Consider the following 17,069-nt stretch of genomic DNA (forward strand, 5'->3'; position numbering starts at 1 on the left):
ATTTCATTTCTCACGTAGGGTGACTGACTGGCTTGAGAAAGCGACATGCATTCTCTACATTATTCGTATTGTGATTTGTAATGTACTTATGTAATTTAATGTAATTTAATGTAATGTAATGTAATGTAATAAATTGATTTGATAGAAATATAAAGAGAGGATCTAGTAAATGCGAAGACAATTTGCAATGCAAATATGTATCAAAGGGGGTATCTCTGACTTGGAATATTGTAATAGCAGCAGTAGCAGTAGCAGATGCGTTGAGCGCTTCAAAGACCGCTTGCGCGAACATGTCATATGGGAAACAGAAGACAAATTGAATAGTATGAAAAAAAAAAAAAAAAAAAAAAAAAAAAAAAAACGCCTGGTCCCAATCCTTGCAACGCCAATAGAAAAGAACGCTTTCTGCGCTGTAAAGTATAGTAATACTGGACGTGAGAAAAAAAAAAAAAAAAAAAAAAAGAAAAGATTCATGATAGGAACTCCAGAGTGAGGACAAAAGGGTACATGAAGAGAGTGGAATAAAGGTGAACGATAAGAAAATGGGTAATGGAAACGGTCAAGGGGTGGAAAAGTTTCTCCTGTGCGGGAATCCCATATCATGCGGGCTGTTCGAGTTCAACACCGCTATCGCGATCAGCGCCGTCGCTCTCGAGGGATAATCTCTGATCAATGTCTTTCCAGGTGCTGGACAGGCAATCCTCGAAAGCTTGATACCGATGTTCAGCAGAATTCAAGCGATCTTCCTCATCGTGATGATGGTGGTCGTCGTGTGTGAGAACGCGTCCACCAAGCTGGACATCACTAACGTGAATCTGGTAATCTAGTGCCTTGCGACCTTCGGCAATCAATTCCTCTGTGAGTCCCAAGCAGCGCTTGAGACTCTGGTTCATCTTTTGGCTGTCAACGAGGAGTTCTTGGTGTTTTGCGAGGTCTAGGCGAAGGCGCTTCTCGTCTTGTTCACGGTGTCTCGCGTCACTTTCTGCAGCCGCACCAGGACTCATGGATCTTTCACTTCCAGAGTCATCTGATTCTGAGATATCTGTGTCGCTCTCATTTTCACCACCGGCTGAGTCTTCCGAGAAGTGATCCTCGTCGCCGGTCTCGTCCTGGTTTTCGGCCAGGGTGGATAGCCTACTACTCGAAGCAATGGAATTTGCTATTGAGAGACGTCCCGATCTACTTAGTCGGCGGAATCGTCTGAGCTCGGCGCTTTGCTTGCGCATTTCTCGCTCGAGTGTTCGGTTGATTGCAAGGAGGGATGAGTTGGTGATTTCGAGGTCGAGGACTTTTCGCTCACGGCGGGCGTTTGCGGCAAGCTCGTTCGCCTGCTGGAGATTCATTGGAACCGTCTGAGACGGGTTCGGACTAGGTGGCACGGAGGTGGCAAGCTTCAATTGCTCTGCCGCTTCAGATGTACCAAAAGATGATTCTTCCTGCTCAACTATAGCTTCAGTAGCGGCGGCTAAATTCGGCAGCGGTGTAGGGTCCAGTCCTCCAGAGGGAGGTGAAGCGCTTTGCAGAGACTCCGCAGCAAACGTTCGCCGTCCAGATGCATTTGTGTCCAGTGATCCGACGCTGGCGGACTTGCCGTGGCGAAACTTGTTCGCTGACCGATCAGCGTTGGCAGACTGGCCGATGATTGAAAGTATAGTGGCAGTGTTGCTGGGCAAAATCCCAGCAGCAGATGAGATGGATGATCTTGGACTAGTTGATGAGAGTGGAGGCAAGGTCCCGGCCAAGCGTGGAGAAGTTATTTGCGGCCCGCTAGCGGGAGAGAGTGGACTCTGCGGCCGCGAAAGTTCCTTTTCATTCTCGAAGAGAACAATCCTTGGGGACGTTGTTGAGGAAAGTTCTCTTGTAGAGGCAGGAAGTGTCTCGGCTTCTGGGGTGCCGTTTGCGTGGAAGAATCTCGGCTGAGAACGTTCTTGCGGGGTTGTAGTGACAGTATTTGGAGCAGAAACAGGCGGTGCGGCTTCAGAAAGTCCATTGGCATAAAAAAAGCCAGACGTCTTGCTTTGCGGCCGAGGTTTCGGAACCTGCTCTCTGGAAGAGGTGAGATTCTTCGCTTCGTTCGCATGAAAGAACATGGGAGAGTTCTCGCGACTTCTTCGTGAGAGCCCAGACTCTACGGAGCTGGATCCAGACGAGACATTGATGTGTTTACTCTCTCCAAGCATACTCCTCGGTCTGACATGTGCATTATCCTCGACTCCGGCAATGCCGAGACCGGGACTGCGATTGTTTCCATCATATCCCCCACGATATCCTTCCGCGGCCACATTGGGAGGTTTCGGTACACAGGGTGTAGAGTATGCGGACGCTGAAGGAGTTGAATGCGTGCTCTCAGCTCTGGCTTGACGAGCTGATGATCTCGGTGTGATATTCGCGTTCAAGTATGATCTCACAGGGGTAGAGAAGTCGTCTTTCGAAACTTGCTGCGAACTCGTGGCGGTTTCACTTTGAGCGCCTCGCCGTAAAACCGGAGACCTAGAGGGGGTGGCCGACGCTGCAATTCTCGGGGTAATTGGAGGCTTTGTCGGCTTTTTGGCGTTGCCCAATTGAGGTATTTGTGGCCGACTGGCAGCATTGTTCTGGAGCTTATCGTAAGGCATTTTTCGACGTCAAGTGGCGGTACAAGATGCCCGTTGACAACTAGCAGGGTGGAAACCTGCGGGAAATAACATAACAATGAACACCACCAAAGCCCGCCATGCGAGAGTTGTGGGTGAAGATTTGTTAGCCTGGGAAGAAGAAGAAGGAGGAGGAGGAGTTGGCGGTCAGTGTTTAGCTTGGAGAGTTTAGCAATGTATTGTTATTGCCCTTCAAGGAGACTATTATTGTTGTCTACGGGTTCCCCATGTGCAACGCTAAGCCCACGAGGGGTTTCTGTGATTGTTTGTTCTGTTTGCTTCAACTCTCGGGGAATTTAGTCAGCACCAAGGCAACCTCCCCTCCTAATTTAGATCCCGTGAGCTCGCGTTCATCGGGATCACGCTCAAACGCGTCTCAAGAACTTCATCTCTTGTGAACCGTACGGCTTTGTCTACCCATCTTGCATCCATGGGTGCCTGACACGGCCACGTCTTTGTATTGCTATGTAAATACTTTCTGTCTATTTCTTTTCATTCAGAGAATAATACTCTCTCATGGCCCAGGAGGGATGCATTTTGCAAATACTTCACTTCACTTCACCGTCCGAGTTTCATCCACTATCAGGCCATTCTCGTATCGACCGATAGGCAGCTGTGCCAATCGATATGAGCCCTGAGAACCTAGTAGCCCAGGAAGACAATAATGCGTCTCCTGTGCTTACGGATCAAGAACATGAAACACTCAAATATCATCTCTTGGGTCCCTCCTTGACGAAAGCCGGCCAAGATTCCGTTGATCAACAAAAGGTAAGCTATAATCTATTATTATTGGGTGTGATAAGTTGCTGAGGCGATAATATAGGTCTCGGAGATTATATATAATGCCTCCAAAGGCTCCAAATTTTTCAACAATGAGGAAGTCAAAGACAAGCAATTAAGTCTTAAGATCGATCGGATTCTCGAAAGGAAGAAACAACTTGAGAAACTGGACCTCACTTCAGACCTTCGGCGCGCAGACGAATACATAGCTGAGCTGGAGCTCAACCGAGACCTGTCACAGATTGTCGTTCACATTGACTGTGATGCCTTTTATGCAGCAGTCGAGGAGCTGGATCAGCCGGAACTGAAACATGTTCCCATGGCGGTGGGGAAAGGCGTTCTCACTACCTGCAATTATCACGCTCGGAAATTTGGCTGCAGAAGTGGCATGGCGGGATTTGTTGCCATGAAGCTTTGCCCAAACCTCATTTGTCTTCCTTTGAATTTCGACAAGTACACCGCCAAGGCGAAAGAAGTCCGAGCAATCCTTGAACAGTACGACCCGCGATTCGAAAGTGCAAGTATCGACGAGGCCTATCTCAACATTACAAAATATTGTCATGATCGTCAAATGACTCCCGAGGATGCTGTTGCTCAGTTGCGCCAGGAGGTGGCTTTGAAGACTCAGATCACTGTTTCTGCGGGCATTGCCGTTAATGCCAAAATAGCCAAAATCGCTTCGAATAAGAACAAACCAAACGGCCAATTCAGGGTCCCAAGTGATCGCACAAACATTATTGAATTCATGCGAGATCTACCCACTCGAAAAGTAAACGGTGTGGGAAGAGTCTTTGAGCGCGAACTTGGGGCGATAGGCGTCAAAACCTGCGGCGACATTTACTCCCAGCGCGCCTACCTCCCCAAACTGTTTGGCGATAAGGCTTTCCAATTTCTCATAAACTGTTATCTCGGTTTAGGAAGAACTGAGATAAGACCTGCTGAGGAATACGAGCGCAAAAGTGTCGGTACAGAAAGCACTTTTCACGATCTTCAAGGAAAGGAGGCTCTTCGGGAAAAGCTGCGCTCGACAGCCGAGGAGCTAGAAAAAGACTTGCTTCGCACGCAGGTCAAGGGCCGAACGTTGGTACTGAAAGTAAAATTGCACACCTACGAAGTGTATACAAGACAAGTTGTGCCCCCAAAGGCCATCTTTCAAGCAAATGATCTATACAACTACTCGCTCCCTATGCTCGCCAAGCTCGAGAAGGAATTTCCTGGACTCAAACTAAGACTAATGGGACTTCGCGTCACGCACCTTGTCAGCACGAAAGCAATGAATCTTGACTTTTTTGGAAAATGGGGAAAGAGACCGACTGAATCCAAGGACACGTCAGACACACTGAGAGGAACGGTCAAAGATGCTGATGGGAGTGAGTGGGAGGTATGGCCGGAGGAAGAATTTGAGGCAGCTGCCACCAGGGAACGAGAAGATGCTATGGCTGAAATGGCAATTCTCAGCCAGGAACATCTGGATGAGGAGAATGGAGGAGAAATGAACAGCACAAGAGAATCTGAAACTCCCTTTCAAGAATCTGTGGAAGATTCTTTGAACGAAAAATTCTGGGATTGCCCAATCTGCACACTGCCGCAGAGAGCAGACGACAAAATTTTCAACGAGCACATCGACCACTGTCTATCAAAGCAAACAATTAAGGAGCTGGTGAAAGATGGCGGCACAGCAGAGAACGCAACGCCAGAGTCTTCGTCAAAGCCCAAGGTTGGAATTCGTGACCCAAACCTATCTTCGAATCTAAAGAGGCGACAAGGTCCACAAGTTTCTTCGGGTTCTGGGAAAAGGCGGCGTCCGTTTTTCCAATGCTAAACCATACTAAGGACATCATGCTTCGAAATCATCCCTGCTGAAGTATCCTGTCATGCCATGGGGCCTTTGCAGTTGAGAGCACGTTTCGTATTTACTTGTCTGAGGTGGTTGCAGAATGACGCTGTCATGTTGCGACAGGTGGCCTTATCTCAATTTGATTGTATTTAGGATTTGCCCAGGTTGATCCACACATGGTTTCTTTCCCGTTCTGTTGATACCCTAAATGCAATGTATTTCTTTTATCTCTCTTCTTTCACTTTGATTTCTTTTGCTTAGACCCGATGGGTCATCGTGAGAAGGTGCAGTGCTTTACATGTTGCCAAATCTGAAAGTTGCATAACGTTACGACTTGCTGATTGAAGTGTGGAAATATGGGTATCTGCCCCAGGCCGGTGCTTTTCTGTGGTTAATCTTTACGTTTTGACTTTTGAACTCATGTCGGGCAAAACTGGTAAGTTGCGCTCCAAACACTCCCGAAGTGTCTATTCACTTGGCGTTGCACGCAGCAACAGGCGTTTGTTTAGATTTGTCACGAATACTATGGCGATGAGTCTGTTATTTATTCACTGTCTTGGCAAAACCTTAAATTCAGCCCCACGCCCACACTGTTCATTATCCAGAAGAACTCAGGCAACCTTAGGACAATCAATATTCAATCAGCGTAAGACCTCTTCAGTACTTGTCTTTGCTTGTTCCAACTTGTTGCAATTCACCAAAAATATCTCTTACAAGATTGAAGCTGTGCAACGCTTTCACAATGCCCAAGAAGCGAGCCACTGCAAAGAAAGTACGCAAGATGAAGAAAGTCTCCCAAAATGCTGGAGGCAAGCCTCGTGGGGAGACTTTACTAACTCAGCACGTCACCTTCTCTGATCTACCGCCTGAAATCCATGAGAACATCATTGATCATGTGTTTGGGCATCGTGGTTCGATGTCACGCTCCCATTCTGCAGCTGAAACCCGCTGTGACTGGCGCGGGATAATGAGAAACCCGGGATGGATTCAGCACTCCCAGCTGGCACTGGTTTCACATGTTTGGAGACAATTAGTCCAACAGAGAATTTATCGAAACAGTAAGTTTCCTCTAGGCCCTGAATCTTGCTCTGAGGCTATGCTCACAAAGTCAATAACACAGTACGAGTTCGAGGAACTTTTGACCAAATAACTTACTTCAGAGAGTGGTTCAAGAAGAGGCCTCACCTAAAGCCCTATGTCCGGCATATCGAAATTTGGATGCCTGTCTGGAGTGAGATAATGCCCAACATTATGTTCGACACACCAGAAAAGGCCCAGGAGATACAATCGATGAGTCTTCTCGATCTTCTTAATCATGCAGTGCAGGCGGCGCGGCTCAGGAATCCGGATGCGCGAAGTACCCCTATTTATAGCTCTTTCGCACGCTCGCCTGGTACTTGTAATGTACCGCTCGAGGGGATATTTCAATCCATTCTTGATACGCTCCCGGAAGTCCGCATATTGACCATTGAGGCCGGCCAATACAAAAAGTCGCCAATGCTCCAATATTTCCTTAGGAACAAACGATCAGGAACACTTCCAGTTCTCCCTTCCATTGAGATTTTAGTCATAAAGGATGCTTGGAACTTAATGCACTGCAACCACGACTATAAGGTGCTTGCTGCAAGCCTGCCCAATGTCAAAGAAATCCAGGCGAGCTATGCAGACATTGCCACTCATAACTATCGGAGTAAGAATTGTTCTTTCAATCTTGACAAGGCCCTGCTTTGCATACGAAGATTTAACTAACTGGCAAAAGGCATGACCAAAATTGTGCCGGAGATGATCAGCACCCTCACGCACTTGACCCTGGACCTTGAACCCGTACATTGCGAGGCGGTCCCATGCTCTGAGGTGATTGACAAATTATTACCGCACGTTCATCTGTGCCCTGTGTTGGGAAAGCTTGCCCCTCAATTAAAGACACTCAACTATGCCGGCTGTATTTGCCCGCAATTCTTCAAGCAGGCCCAAGAAGCTGTTATCAATCAGTCAAGCCAATGCTACCTACGTTCAATCGATTTCACAGCCCGAAACTTTTGCCATACCAGAGCCGCTCGCGTGGCGATCCCAGGCCCTCTGCACCTTGGATATGTCCAGGGTTTCGAAAGTACCATTGCCGCATGCATCCGATCCCTTCCCGAACTGAGGCTGGAGTACTTTAGAATGCGGTTCATTAGCATCGGTCAGTGACATAATTCTTTCCCACCCCAGTACTCAGTCTCCAGGCAAAAAGACTAATTGTACTTGCAGGGAACAAATTCAGATTTCTCGATCCTTATTTCGAACTGAGCGAGAACAAATGTAAAGGTTTGTGGAATTACGGACTGAAGGATCTCCTTAAAGAACATCGCCCCGAAGCCTCCTACGTCGCGAAAACCGAGGGCCTCGAGACGGCTAAGGAGCCTCTCAAGGAAGGTGTGCCCTTATCCAGGGCGAATTATCCTACCGAGCGTCCACTTGCTATTCATACTGGGATTTATCTTGATTTGGCGATCCACAATATCAATTTTCCCTCCAACTGATCCTACAGGGACAGGGAACGACTAAGGGTCCTATTACTCTGTATCGACGAGCAGAGATTTCAAGAATGATGCTCGCATATGCTATCGAGCTTCTCATTACAGTCTAGGACCGGTCTTACCACAGTTTATGCTAGCGTTCGTTCTTCATCAACGGTGTCCATGTTCGACGGCTCTAACTTCTGAGGGTATTTTTTTACCACACCCATCGCGAACCGGAAATTTGTTTTGCAATTATTGTCTGCAAATGATTTGTTTTATCACGGCTGTCTCTGATATCCTGTCAAATTGTTACTCATTATCAGATAACCCGTTCAGCCGCTTTTCTTTTCTGTCGGCGACTTCGCCAAAATTGTTTTCACCCCGTCTGCTCTACTTTCCCCCCTTTCCTTGACTAACTTCTCAAAAAAGAAAAAGAAAAAAAAAATTATCTTCCACCTGCCTAGTTCATTTTTTCCTTTATCGTCTTTTTACCACCATATCGTCTTAAAATTTTAATCCTTTCTCCCCTTGACGACCTCTTTTTATCTCATCTTCAACGACCCCTTTTCCCAATCATCGTCCAGATCAATCTGTTTAATTTTTTCTTACCTACCCCTACGCTTGAAGTGTCCTGAGCGTACATTGTAATGCACTATTTAGTTTACTTTCTCCTACAACAATTAATTTTTACTTCCCGCTGTTTGTCACTCTAGTATTTTCGTTTCGTGAACGTTACACATTAATTACCTTCGTAGTTACGCATCGGAATAAATTTCAGTTTCTTTTACAATTTATCTTAAATTTTTTCTAGCAGTATATTTTTCCTTTTCTTTTTTTCTCCCGGTATAGTAAAAGCAATTGACAAATAAGGAACTTGCAATCCCTGGATGTTCATATGTTCATCCGCCGTACATGCTCTAAACCGGCCCTGGCATCATAACGTATCTGATGAGCATCATGAAGAAACTAATGGAACAATTTTCAACAACAATCCGTGATGGTGTAGCGGTAACATCGGTCGCTCTCAAGCGATTACCTCAGGCATAGCCTGATCAAGTGGTGCTCGTAGTCCCGACCAGCCCGGGGTTCGACTCCCCGTCACGGAATTTTTTTCGCTCTCATCCGCCTGGTGCTCGGCGGTTGCGACCTTTTAAACTTTTTTTTGTGGGCCAGCCAAACTGTGTGATTCCACTACCGGAGTAGAACGTCCTGGGCGGGAAATCAGAGTGGTTTAAACTTGGCTGAATTGGATTTAGCGGCTTTTGCTTAATTGCGGCTGCGGTTTAACCAGCCCGGCGACCCGGTGACCTGGAGACAGGTGCGAGCAATGCGTTGATGCTCAAAGGGTCTAGGGATGGCGTCTCGGGCGACGAGGAGTGACACATTTTTACTGTGCAATTGGCAATTGAAAAAATTACGTGAGGCTGCTCGGGAGCTCCTCATGTATGGGTAAAGAGATAAATCAAGGAGTCATGATCCAGTGAATTAACTTTCGTAGTGTTTAGAAATGTATATATATCTTGTAGCGTGGAAAGAGAGATATGTATATGCTAATGCGAAGACAATGCGAAGAGACAAAATAATTCAACCGAAAGAATCTATATTTTGAGCTTGGAGACTTTATTTGCTCCTGTATCTGTCACGATAATACCGAGGATCCAGACATTTACTGCAAAAAAGAATATCCCGGCTATCCAAAGACTTGGCGCATATGTGCTGCGGCCGAGAAATTCGAGCTCATACCCGCGCTGGAGCCAAAGTGCCTGTAGATATGGAATTAGTCATGAAGATACATTACTGGATTAAAAGGGTGGGATTTGAGGTGTTGTAGAAGGGGATATATCTGTGAGGGGAAAAAAGGGCGGGTGTGAGAGGTGGTTGGAACGTACCTGACCTGCTATCCAAAGGACTAATGCAAGAATACCGCGCCGAGGCTTCTGCAGAAGTGACGAGCGTGGTAGATGTAGTGGGAGAAGTACGAGATACCAGAGGAAATACTGCGGAATTGCCATGGTGTGTTAGCGGGGGGTGTTTTAATGGGAAATGATATGGCGGTTGATTGAGCAAAGGATGAAAAAAAGAAAGCAAGAAGGAAAAAAAACATACCTGTGATGTACACACTTTGTTGAACGTGACAAAAGCAAAAGTCTGAGCGAGCATAGTAGACGCGAGATCACGCTTCGCAAGGACAAGCGGAATGAGAACAGTTGAAAGAAGTAACTGCGGAATAAAAGCAAGTCGACTCAAGTCAGGAGCGGCGCTTGGCTGAGATGCGGTGAGGTAGAGCAGCGTGTTGTACGGGCTGAAGTTGTGCCGATGGTCGAGACGGGTTACATGATGCAGGTAAGTCTGGTCGACAAAGGGCCAACCATATCTGTATTAAATATTGAAAACGTCAATACATGTTTCCGTATATGAGACCGGGAAAAATTGTAACGAAGAAATTCGGGGTTTTAAGAAAAAATTGTAAATTGGGAACATACATTTGAAACATGATAACATTCAGAGCCGCAAACGTGGCCAGACTTGTCAATGTAAGGTTGATGCGGTTCTTATTCACAAAGCCAAATACTTTATCGATAGGCGATGGTAGAGCTTTTGATTTCTGAGATTTCCTTGAGCCCAAATGCTCGTCATCAAGCCACCATATAATTGATGGTGCATAGATGAACGGGTAGATTTTGAAATGTACTCCGAACCCGAGAAGAAAGCCTGCAAGAGTGATTCGTCTGTTCACTACAGCCCAGAGTAATGCCATGACCATTACACCCAGAAGGCCCTCTGAGCTGCCTCTCGTGCTAATCGTAGCCACCATGGGATTGAGAAGCCAGATGCTCGCGAAGCGCAAAGCGCGCTCTGTAGACATGCCCGAGGTACTTCGCAGGACTAAAATGATCAGCCAGCCTGTGATGATGTCTCCAATAGCAAACATTGCTTTTCCAAAGGAGAACAAGACTGAATGCCATGCTGTAGGTAACAAAAGCCATGATAATATTGGCGTGTATCGATAAGTGTCCCGTGCATAAGGAGATTCGCCATGCGCAACGAATCGCGCAGCATCAGTAAAGACGTAGTAGTCAATGTCTGTGTATTTCATAGGAGAGTTTGCATCTTGCCATAATCCGTAGAAAAGGAGGATTATGCGAAGAAGAATGGCCGCAGAAAAGATCACGGGTCCCGTGGAGAGAGCTCCTGTGAGTTTGCTTTTCGAGGTAGGCGCCATCGTCAGGAAACTCCGCAATGTGCACAATAAAAAAAGCTAGAAGAGGAATTAAATTAGATCAAGCCATGGTGATTGAAATTTATGAGAAAAGAATTACAACACTGAAGAAAATCGTCGATTGTGTCGACGTTGTCGAATGTCTGTATTTGGGATAGAGCTGTCCAAACACAACCGGGGCGGAGAAACTTTCTAGCGAAGACGATGTTGCGAGGGTCCAACTTTCATGACGGCATTCAGATTCCTTGTCCTTGAAGAATACGTGCCACTGCCACCATTTGACCAATCTATCTTCTATTTACAATATAATCCAGTACAGCTATCTGGTATGATGGGCGGCACAAAGAGAGACCACGATGGGCGAAGCCGCAGTCCCCCGCCAGCCTCTCCCTTCATGCCCATCTTTGAGACTTTCCGCAATGAGCTGGACGAGCACCATGACAGACGAGAACGAATTATAAAAGCTTCGCGCGATGTTACTGCTGCAAGCAAAAAGATGTAAGCTGCATGCAATTTGCTAAATATTCTCCGTTTCCTTTTGCTTACGAGATTCCAGGATCTTTTCTCTTCAGCGGTAAGCACCTGAGGCCACGCTCCAGAACCTACTCTAGGCTCCACTACTAACGCCCAACCCTTATTAGAGTCAAGAAAGTTCGCGGTGAACTACCAGAGAGGATAAATAAGGAAGTGCAAGGGCATTTCAACACTATCGTAACCACCCTTGAATCAATTTCTGGCGACCTGCAGGGCATCAATGCATGGCGCTATCGGCGACAGATAACGGGCGGGTTGCAGGAATTCATTGAGGCTGCGACGTTTAAGCACTACTTGGAAACGCAAACGCTGCTTACCGTCGATGCTGCGGCTGCGGCTGTGCCTGGAGGCGTCCAGCTCACAGAAGACGATTACCTTCTCGGCATTTTTGACCTGGTGGGAGAGATGATGAGGTTTGCTATTACCACAATGGCAACATCGGGAGAACTGCCTGGAAACACTGCAGACTCAGAAGATGGTCGCGAAATATCAGAAAGTAATATCCTCTCGGATCTGCGAGAGTTGCGAACACAATTTGCTGCGCTCGACACCACTACCAGCTCAGGAAATGGACTCGGAAGAGACGTGGAGAAGAAACTCGAAGTCATGAACACTTGTGTAGAAAAGGTAGAGAATGCCGTCTACGGATTGATCATTCGAGGAAGAGAACGACCGAAGGGTTGGATGCCAGATCTTGGAGATGACTCGGGCAGAGGGAGGGAGCCTGTTGAAAGCTACTAGCCAATTCGTGATACTATTTTCTTATTGAAAAGTCTTCCCCCTTTTTTTTTCGAATGGTTTACCCCGGCGATCAGAAACGAATAGTATCATGTATGAAATAAATGATATCCCACATTTCACATACGAAATCATCGGATCTGCAGAGGCCCGTTGACGAGCATGGGCCTAACCCAGACAATTGGTCCTTTGCAAATTATATTCCATTGATAACTTCGCAAATGGCAAATTGCAGAAGACAGTACAGCGCCCAACAATAGCCGCGCGAACCTGCAATGATATCGCTTTTCCAATTTTAATGACCAAGCAAACACATGAAAAGGATAAAAGAATGGGGAAAGATCAATTCCTATTCGCCGAGCAACAAAATTTCAATGCACCTCATAACCCTGAAATAAAAAGAAAAGCAGGAGTCCGAAATCGATCCGGAAAGCAAATCGAGTCAAGACATTTGACATCAGCATTTTGAAAAAAGAGCCGCTGAAATTCGCTAGAATTGCAAACATCGAAGAATGTTTGAAGATACTTGTAGCATCGGGGACTGGCGCATCAAATTAAGCACTCTCCTTTTTGATAAGACCCTCTGCCTCCGTAGCTCGCTGCGCCCATTCACTTCATACGATCAATTAGCACAGTTGTTTGCTACATTTACGGCGGCAAAACTTACGTCCAACTTCCATCATAGATTTTACGTTTTGTTGAATCACCATATCCAGCTTCCTCAAGCGCAGCATCGATGATAACAGCGCTGACACCAGTGCCACAGCTGCTGATAATTGACTTTTCTGGGTCGACTCCTTTGCTCTCAAATATTTTCCTGAGTTCATCCTTCCCCAACAGCGTCTTGTTTTGAGGATCGAGTAGTTCTGGAAAAGGCAGACTGATCGACCCAGGAATATGACCGGAAGACAGTCCTGAGAGAAGCAAAATTAGCCACCAACTCCTTCGAATGCCGGCATTTCTGTTTCTTCGCCCATACCTGGTCTTGGCTCGGGCGCAGTGCCTGCCCATCTTCCGTATGGTCTGGCGTCTAGGATCTGTATTCCCTCGCTACCCTCTTTGTTGTAATCTTGCGCAATCTCCTTGACCTGTTCGAAAGAGACGACTTTTGACGAATCAAACGCTGGGACGGGATATTCGGTTTTCTCCCATGGCTCGATTTCTCCGGAGTCTGTAGGATATCCTTGTTCCACCCACAATTTGAAATTGTTGAGAAGATGGACGTTGGGATGAGAAAATATCTTGAGCATCCATGCTACTCTGGGACCACTGAAGATACCGTCTTCTGAGTCATAGACAACGAGGGCATCGTCCTGGTGTAGACCTAGAGCTCCCATTGCCTCCGCAAACTGTTCCGCCGAGGGCAGCATATGCGGATAGGGCGATTTATCATCTTTGACAGCATCAAGATCAAAGAACCGAGCCCAAGGAACCCGCTTCTCCTTGAAGACCTGCAGACCGGTTCGCTTCTGAGGGTCATTGGGCATAAACCACGAGGCACATAGAGGAATCACACGCGGTGCAGTAGAGATCTTGGTCGGAGCATTCTGCGATAAAGCTTCTGAGAGCTCCTTCGGAGACACCAAGAAAGAAGAAAATGATCTCTGGCTCATTTTGATGGGAGAATGGACAGTTCTGGCGAAGAGCAATCGCGAGGACGTGGAAGTCAGCGGTGTTGCTCTACGGAGAGCCGCAAGGGCCATTGCGACGAGATAAGAATGGAGTAAATACTACGGAGTAGATGATCAGAGTCAGGCACATACAATTGACTAGAGCAGATGATGAAATAGATGGTTTGAATTATGTGAGATTGATAGCAGCGAGGTAAGTACTACGTAAGTAGGTAGGGAGCTATGACAGCTTTCTATTGATAAGAGAGGGGAAATGGATATCCCCACGTGCAATCACACCTATATTGTGTAGGCGGTGTGTCAATAAAGTGTCACTGCACCCTTGTGAACCTTTAAAACGTCGACACTTATCCTTATCGGGTTAAGCGCCGGATAATCATCAAAACATTGGTCTGTGCCAGCCTGATCTTTGGCCTCTGTCGTGCTCAGCCGCATCTCTCTCTCATCATTTGTCCAATATCAAGGGCCAGTATCTTCTTATCTCATTCGGTTTATCTTTATACTTTGGTCCCAGCCTCTCTACTGTCTTCACCATGAAGGTGACCATCAAGCAATGGAACGCCGTGGCCGCATGGCGGTGGGACATGCCAGAGGACGACGTGTGTGGTATCTGTCGGGTACAGTTTGACGGCACGTGTCCGACCTGCAAATATCCTGGAGATGATTGCACCCTTCGTATGCCATATCCCCGCTTTGCATGTTTGCCCCTGAGGTAGTATCAAGCTAACGAAAGGATTAGTGATTGGCAAATGTGGCCATTCTTTCCACATGGTACCTGCTTTGTCCCTGCTCAATATTGTGGATAGTTTGAAACTGACCGAGCATCAAGCATTGCCTTCTTACATGGATTCAACAAGACTCTTCAAAGGGCCTCTGCCCCATGTGCCGTCAAAGTGAGTATCCTACCAAGCATATGTGTGGGTGCTTTACCTAATATTATGTCCAGAATTCGAATGGAAGCAAAGTGGCGAGTAAAGTCTTTTCTGCATTGGTGATTTTGTTGTTTCGGGCGTACACGGGGTCACCGGTGGATACGAGTAAACGGTTAGATTTGGGAAGAAGTATCCTAGCACAAGATTTCTGGCGTTGTTTTGCTTTTAGAGAACATACCTACGTCTTCATGTTCACATGCATTTTCAATCTTTACAGCACGATACCTTTGAATTTCCTGAACATGTTCTTCATTTATATTCCATGGCACGGCAGAGTATTCATTATTTGTTAAATTTATTCAAGAGAACACAGAAATCTACAGCTTAATTCTCTACCATATTTCCATTTTGCCTCCTGTCTTTGCCTCTCTCTACTTCGCCAGCCCCAATACTCTGGAACGGCCAGTCACGTGGTGATAGGCGATAAGCCCAACTCCACGCGCTTTGACCTCCCCAAACTCCGGCACCTCCGTCCCATACAGCTCAGCTTCACCCCATTGAACAATCCAGGCACCCTCCCTTAGATAAACCACGTTTGATATCCATATCCTTCTATATTAATATATACCCCAAATACAAATTACCATTTATACAATCCAAACAATTACATATATACTGCTATCCAAATGCCACCCGTCGATCCAAATACTTCTCAACCTCTTCCTCCACCTGCCGAAGCTATATCCTCCGCATCATCACCACTTGTCGAAAAGCCTCAAGTTCCCCAACAATCCGAACCCAGCCCTCGAAGACCATCAAACCCATCACGCCATTCAGTCGCACAGGATGAGAATCCAACTTCTTCGAATCCGAGTTTAAACCCGCCTTCTCGCTCAAAAATACACACATCTGGTACTTTCGCCCACCGCACTTCAATACTACCAGATCAACCCAGTTCGGACCATTCCAACAACCCACGTAAACGCGATGATGACCCACATGAGCATGATCACCAGGACCAGGACCAGGACCAGGACCAGCATGATGCACCACCTTCCCACCCTTCTCTGATTCCCGACCAAGAACAAGAACCAGAACCAGAACCAGACCAAGATACCCAACCTCCAAGACCCAACTTCACTCCCGTCTTCACAGTCATAACCGACGCGCACACGGGCGAACACTACCATCCACACGTCCACTACATATTTTCCGACGACACGAGCGATCTCATCACTGCTGCATCCCTACGGACGCTATCCTCAGCAAGCCCAATCCGGTCTCCATTAGGCGGTGCAAGTGGAGACGTGGGCGAAGCCGAGGGGGGCGCTCCAACCGATCAAACATATGACGAGGGAATAGAAGGAAATAACCCAGAGAATGTAGAAGAATCGTCTTCTGTCTCGCCATTACCGCCGCGCAATCCGGCCGTTGACGAGCGGTACATTGTACTTGACTTGAATGGGTCAGGCGATGGTGTGTCAAGCGCGCAGAGTTTATCCTCTGCATGGGCAGTCTCGAGTGCAGCGTTGACGCCGGCGCCTACGTGGGATGATCCTCCTGTGGCAGGAGGAAGTGGTGTTGGAGGCGGCAGTGCAGGGGGCGGGGCAGGCGAGCAACAAGGCGCTAGTGGGACGGGAAACAATGGCGGGTTAATGTTGAAGATTGAGGGCACGTCGGGGATCGATGACCAGTCGCTTGATCGTGGAGAGGATGAGCTACAGGATTTAGTCGGTCTGTATGAGCGACGATTAGGCGAACTGAAACGGTTAGTTGAAGCTGGTGGGCCAGGGACAGGCTCAGGGGTAGGGACAGGGACAGCGGGACCGGAACACCGATAGTTGGTGCAGCTGTTGGGAAACCGTAGTGAGGATGGATAGAAGGTGTGAAGGAAAGAGGTAGGTGAAGAGGGAAGGTCACTCGTCAATTGATGTATCACGACATGTTACGTTACACTTGTGCAAAAGGGACACGGGGAGAGAGAGATTATCACTTTGCAAAAGGTTGGTAAACACGTCGTCTTTTTGAAAATAATCTAGCATATGCCCGCGGAAACGGGTCGGAGTTAAAACTGCCATCTATCTTATGTATGTCGGGCATATTTTGTTTTAGTTTGGGCTAGAAGAGAATATCAATACCCATGACTTATCCCTCGAGTATCTTGCGCCCATGCGAAGAAACAGGAATAATAAAAGACAGCTAAAATCACAAACACGTCGGCCTTTAGAAAAAAATAATCACGCAAGTGGGCCAGCGTTCAAAACGCAGCCGCAGCCGTCTTGATCCTTGAAAACTCCCAGGAATAACGACGCCTGATACC

The 17,069-nt window shown here is 47.1% G+C and overlaps 8 protein-coding genes and 1 non-coding gene across 9 annotated transcripts; 6 read left to right on the forward strand and 3 right to left on the reverse strand.

Moving 5' to 3' along the window:
• Nucleotides 1-564: 564 nt before the first annotated feature.
• Nucleotides 565-2,651, reverse strand: L228DRAFT_245100 (hypothetical protein). Its single transcript, XM_018332084.1, has one exon. It carries the CDS (start codon nt 2,613-2,615, stop codon nt 600-602), a length of 2,016 nt encoding a protein of 671 aa, XP_018189756.1. The 5' UTR covers nt 2,616-2,651; the 3' UTR covers nt 565-599.
• Nucleotides 2,652-3,004: 353 nt separating this feature from the next.
• Nucleotides 3,005-5,630, forward strand: L228DRAFT_228164 (DNA-directed polymeras-like protein kappa). Its single transcript, XM_018330467.1, has 2 exons — nt 3,005-3,401; nt 3,457-5,630. Exons 1-2 carry the CDS (start codon nt 3,261-3,263, stop codon nt 5,233-5,235), a joined length of 1,920 nt encoding a protein of 639 aa, XP_018189757.1. The 5' UTR covers nt 3,005-3,260; the 3' UTR covers nt 5,236-5,630.
• Nucleotides 5,631-5,646: 16 nt separating this feature from the next.
• L228DRAFT_259454 (hypothetical protein) lies at nt 5,647-8,216 on the forward strand. Its single transcript, XM_018334160.1, has 4 exons — nt 5,647-6,308; nt 6,371-6,940; nt 7,010-7,435; nt 7,504-8,216. Exons 1-4 carry the CDS (start codon nt 5,993-5,995, stop codon nt 7,773-7,775), a joined length of 1,584 nt encoding a protein of 527 aa, XP_018189758.1. The 5' UTR covers nt 5,647-5,992; the 3' UTR covers nt 7,776-8,216.
• A 529-nt stretch (nt 8,217-8,745) lies between these two features.
• Nucleotides 8,746-8,860, forward strand: L228DRAFT_t43. The gene has a single exon. It is a non-coding gene; the product is annotated as a tRNA-Glu (tRNA).
• A 390-nt stretch (nt 8,861-9,250) lies between these two features.
• Nucleotides 9,251-11,071, reverse strand: L228DRAFT_228167 (glycosyltransferase family 50 protein). Its single transcript, XM_018330468.1, has 4 exons — nt 10,238-11,071; nt 9,861-10,128; nt 9,644-9,751; nt 9,251-9,517 (listed from the first exon to the last, which is right to left on the reverse strand). Exons 1-4 carry the CDS (start codon nt 10,975-10,977, stop codon nt 9,353-9,355), a joined length of 1,281 nt encoding a protein of 426 aa, XP_018189759.1. The 5' UTR covers nt 10,978-11,071; the 3' UTR covers nt 9,251-9,352.
• A 158-nt stretch (nt 11,072-11,229) lies between these two features.
• L228DRAFT_259456 (Translin) lies at nt 11,230-12,520 on the forward strand. The gene is made up of 3 exons (XM_018334161.1): nt 11,230-11,472; nt 11,531-11,548; nt 11,616-12,520. The coding sequence occupies exons 1-3, from the start codon at nt 11,303-11,305 to the stop codon at nt 12,247-12,249; spliced, it is 822 nt and encodes a 273-aa protein (XP_018189760.1). The 5' UTR covers nt 11,230-11,302; the 3' UTR covers nt 12,250-12,520.
• An 80-nt stretch (nt 12,521-12,600) lies between these two features.
• On the reverse strand, nt 12,601-14,055 carry L228DRAFT_281307 (Rhodanese-like protein). The gene is made up of 3 exons (XM_018335880.1): nt 13,226-14,055; nt 12,914-13,160; nt 12,601-12,858 (listed from the first exon to the last, which is right to left on the reverse strand). The coding sequence occupies exons 1-3, from the start codon at nt 13,947-13,949 to the stop codon at nt 12,801-12,803; spliced, it is 1,029 nt and encodes a 342-aa protein (XP_018189761.1). The 5' UTR covers nt 13,950-14,055; the 3' UTR covers nt 12,601-12,800.
• Nucleotides 14,056-14,309: 254 nt separating this feature from the next.
• Nucleotides 14,310-15,134, forward strand: L228DRAFT_245107 (RING finger domain-containing protein). Its single transcript, XM_018332085.1, has 4 exons — nt 14,310-14,552; nt 14,617-14,648; nt 14,707-14,770; nt 14,824-15,134. Exons 1-4 carry the CDS (start codon nt 14,411-14,413, stop codon nt 14,850-14,852), a joined length of 267 nt encoding a protein of 88 aa, XP_018189762.1. The 5' UTR covers nt 14,310-14,410; the 3' UTR covers nt 14,853-15,134.
• Nucleotides 15,120-17,025, forward strand: L228DRAFT_245108 (hypothetical protein). Its single transcript, XM_018332086.1, has one exon. It carries the CDS (start codon nt 15,436-15,438, stop codon nt 16,588-16,590), a length of 1,155 nt encoding a protein of 384 aa, XP_018189763.1. The 5' UTR covers nt 15,120-15,435; the 3' UTR covers nt 16,591-17,025.
• Nucleotides 17,026-17,069: the final 44 nt, after the last annotated feature.

This window comes from Xylona heveae (genome assembly GCF_001619985.1).
Source record: "Xylona heveae TC161 unplaced genomic scaffold L228scaffold_3, whole genome shotgun sequence".
Lineage (NCBI taxonomy): Eukaryota > Fungi > Ascomycota > Xylonomycetes > Xylonales > Xylonaceae > Xylona > Xylona heveae.

What these genes read in the sequence shown, in the direction of transcription:
- L228DRAFT_259456 (XM_018334161.1), top strand. Translation starts at nt 11,303, where the DNA reads ATGATGGGCGGCACAAAGAGAGACCACGATGGGCGAAGCCGCAGTCCC.
- L228DRAFT_245108 (XM_018332086.1), top strand. Translation starts at nt 15,436, where the DNA reads ATGCCACCCGTCGATCCAAATACTTCTCAACCTCTTCCTCCACCTGCC.
- L228DRAFT_281307 (XM_018335880.1), bottom strand. Translation starts at nt 13,949, where the DNA reads ATGGCCCTTGCGGCTCTCCGTAGAGCAACACCGCTGACTTCCACGTCC. An exon ending in TGCGCCCGAGCCAAGACCAG is followed by an intron (nt 13,161 to 13,225) that starts GTATGGGCGAAG and finishes TGCTTCTCTCAG; the next exon opens with GACTGTCTTCCGGTCATATT. An exon ending in ATCTATGATGGAAGTTGGAC is followed by an intron (nt 12,859 to 12,913) that starts GTAAGTTTTGCC and finishes GATCGTATGAAG; the next exon opens with TGAATGGGCGCAGCGAGCTA.
- L228DRAFT_245107 (XM_018332085.1), top strand. Translation starts at nt 14,411, where the DNA reads ATGAAGGTGACCATCAAGCAATGGAACGCCGTGGCCGCATGGCGGTGG. An exon ending in GTGGCCATTCTTTCCACATG is followed by an intron (nt 14,649 to 14,706) that starts GTACCTGCTTTG and finishes CCGAGCATCAAG; the next exon opens with CATTGCCTTCTTACATGGAT. An exon ending in CTGCCCCATGTGCCGTCAAA is followed by an intron (nt 14,771 to 14,823) that starts GTGAGTATCCTA and finishes TATTATGTCCAG; the next exon opens with AATTCGAATGGAAGCAAAGT.
- L228DRAFT_245100 (XM_018332084.1), bottom strand. Translation starts at nt 2,615, where the DNA reads ATGCCTTACGATAAGCTCCAGAACAATGCTGCCAGTCGGCCACAAATA.
- L228DRAFT_259454 (XM_018334160.1), top strand. Translation starts at nt 5,993, where the DNA reads ATGCCCAAGAAGCGAGCCACTGCAAAGAAAGTACGCAAGATGAAGAAA. An exon ending in ACAGAGAATTTATCGAAACA is followed by an intron (nt 6,309 to 6,370) that starts GTAAGTTTCCTC and finishes TCAATAACACAG; the next exon opens with TACGAGTTCGAGGAACTTTT. An exon ending in AATGCGGTTCATTAGCATCG is followed by an intron (nt 7,436 to 7,503) that starts GTCAGTGACATA and finishes TTGTACTTGCAG; the next exon opens with GGAACAAATTCAGATTTCTC.
- L228DRAFT_228164 (XM_018330467.1), top strand. Translation starts at nt 3,261, where the DNA reads ATGAGCCCTGAGAACCTAGTAGCCCAGGAAGACAATAATGCGTCTCCT. An exon ending in ATTCCGTTGATCAACAAAAG is followed by an intron (nt 3,402 to 3,456) that starts GTAAGCTATAAT and finishes GCGATAATATAG; the next exon opens with GTCTCGGAGATTATATATAA.
- L228DRAFT_228167 (XM_018330468.1), bottom strand. Translation starts at nt 10,977, where the DNA reads ATGGCGCCTACCTCGAAAAGCAAACTCACAGGAGCTCTCTCCACGGGA. An exon ending in AATGTTATCATGTTTCAAAT is followed by an intron (nt 10,129 to 10,237) that starts GTATGTTCCCAA and finishes TATTTAATACAG; the next exon opens with ATATGGTTGGCCCTTTGTCG. An exon ending in ACAAAGTGTGTACATCACAG is followed by an intron (nt 9,752 to 9,860) that starts GTATGTTTTTTT and finishes GCAATTCCGCAG; the next exon opens with TATTTCCTCTGGTATCTCGT.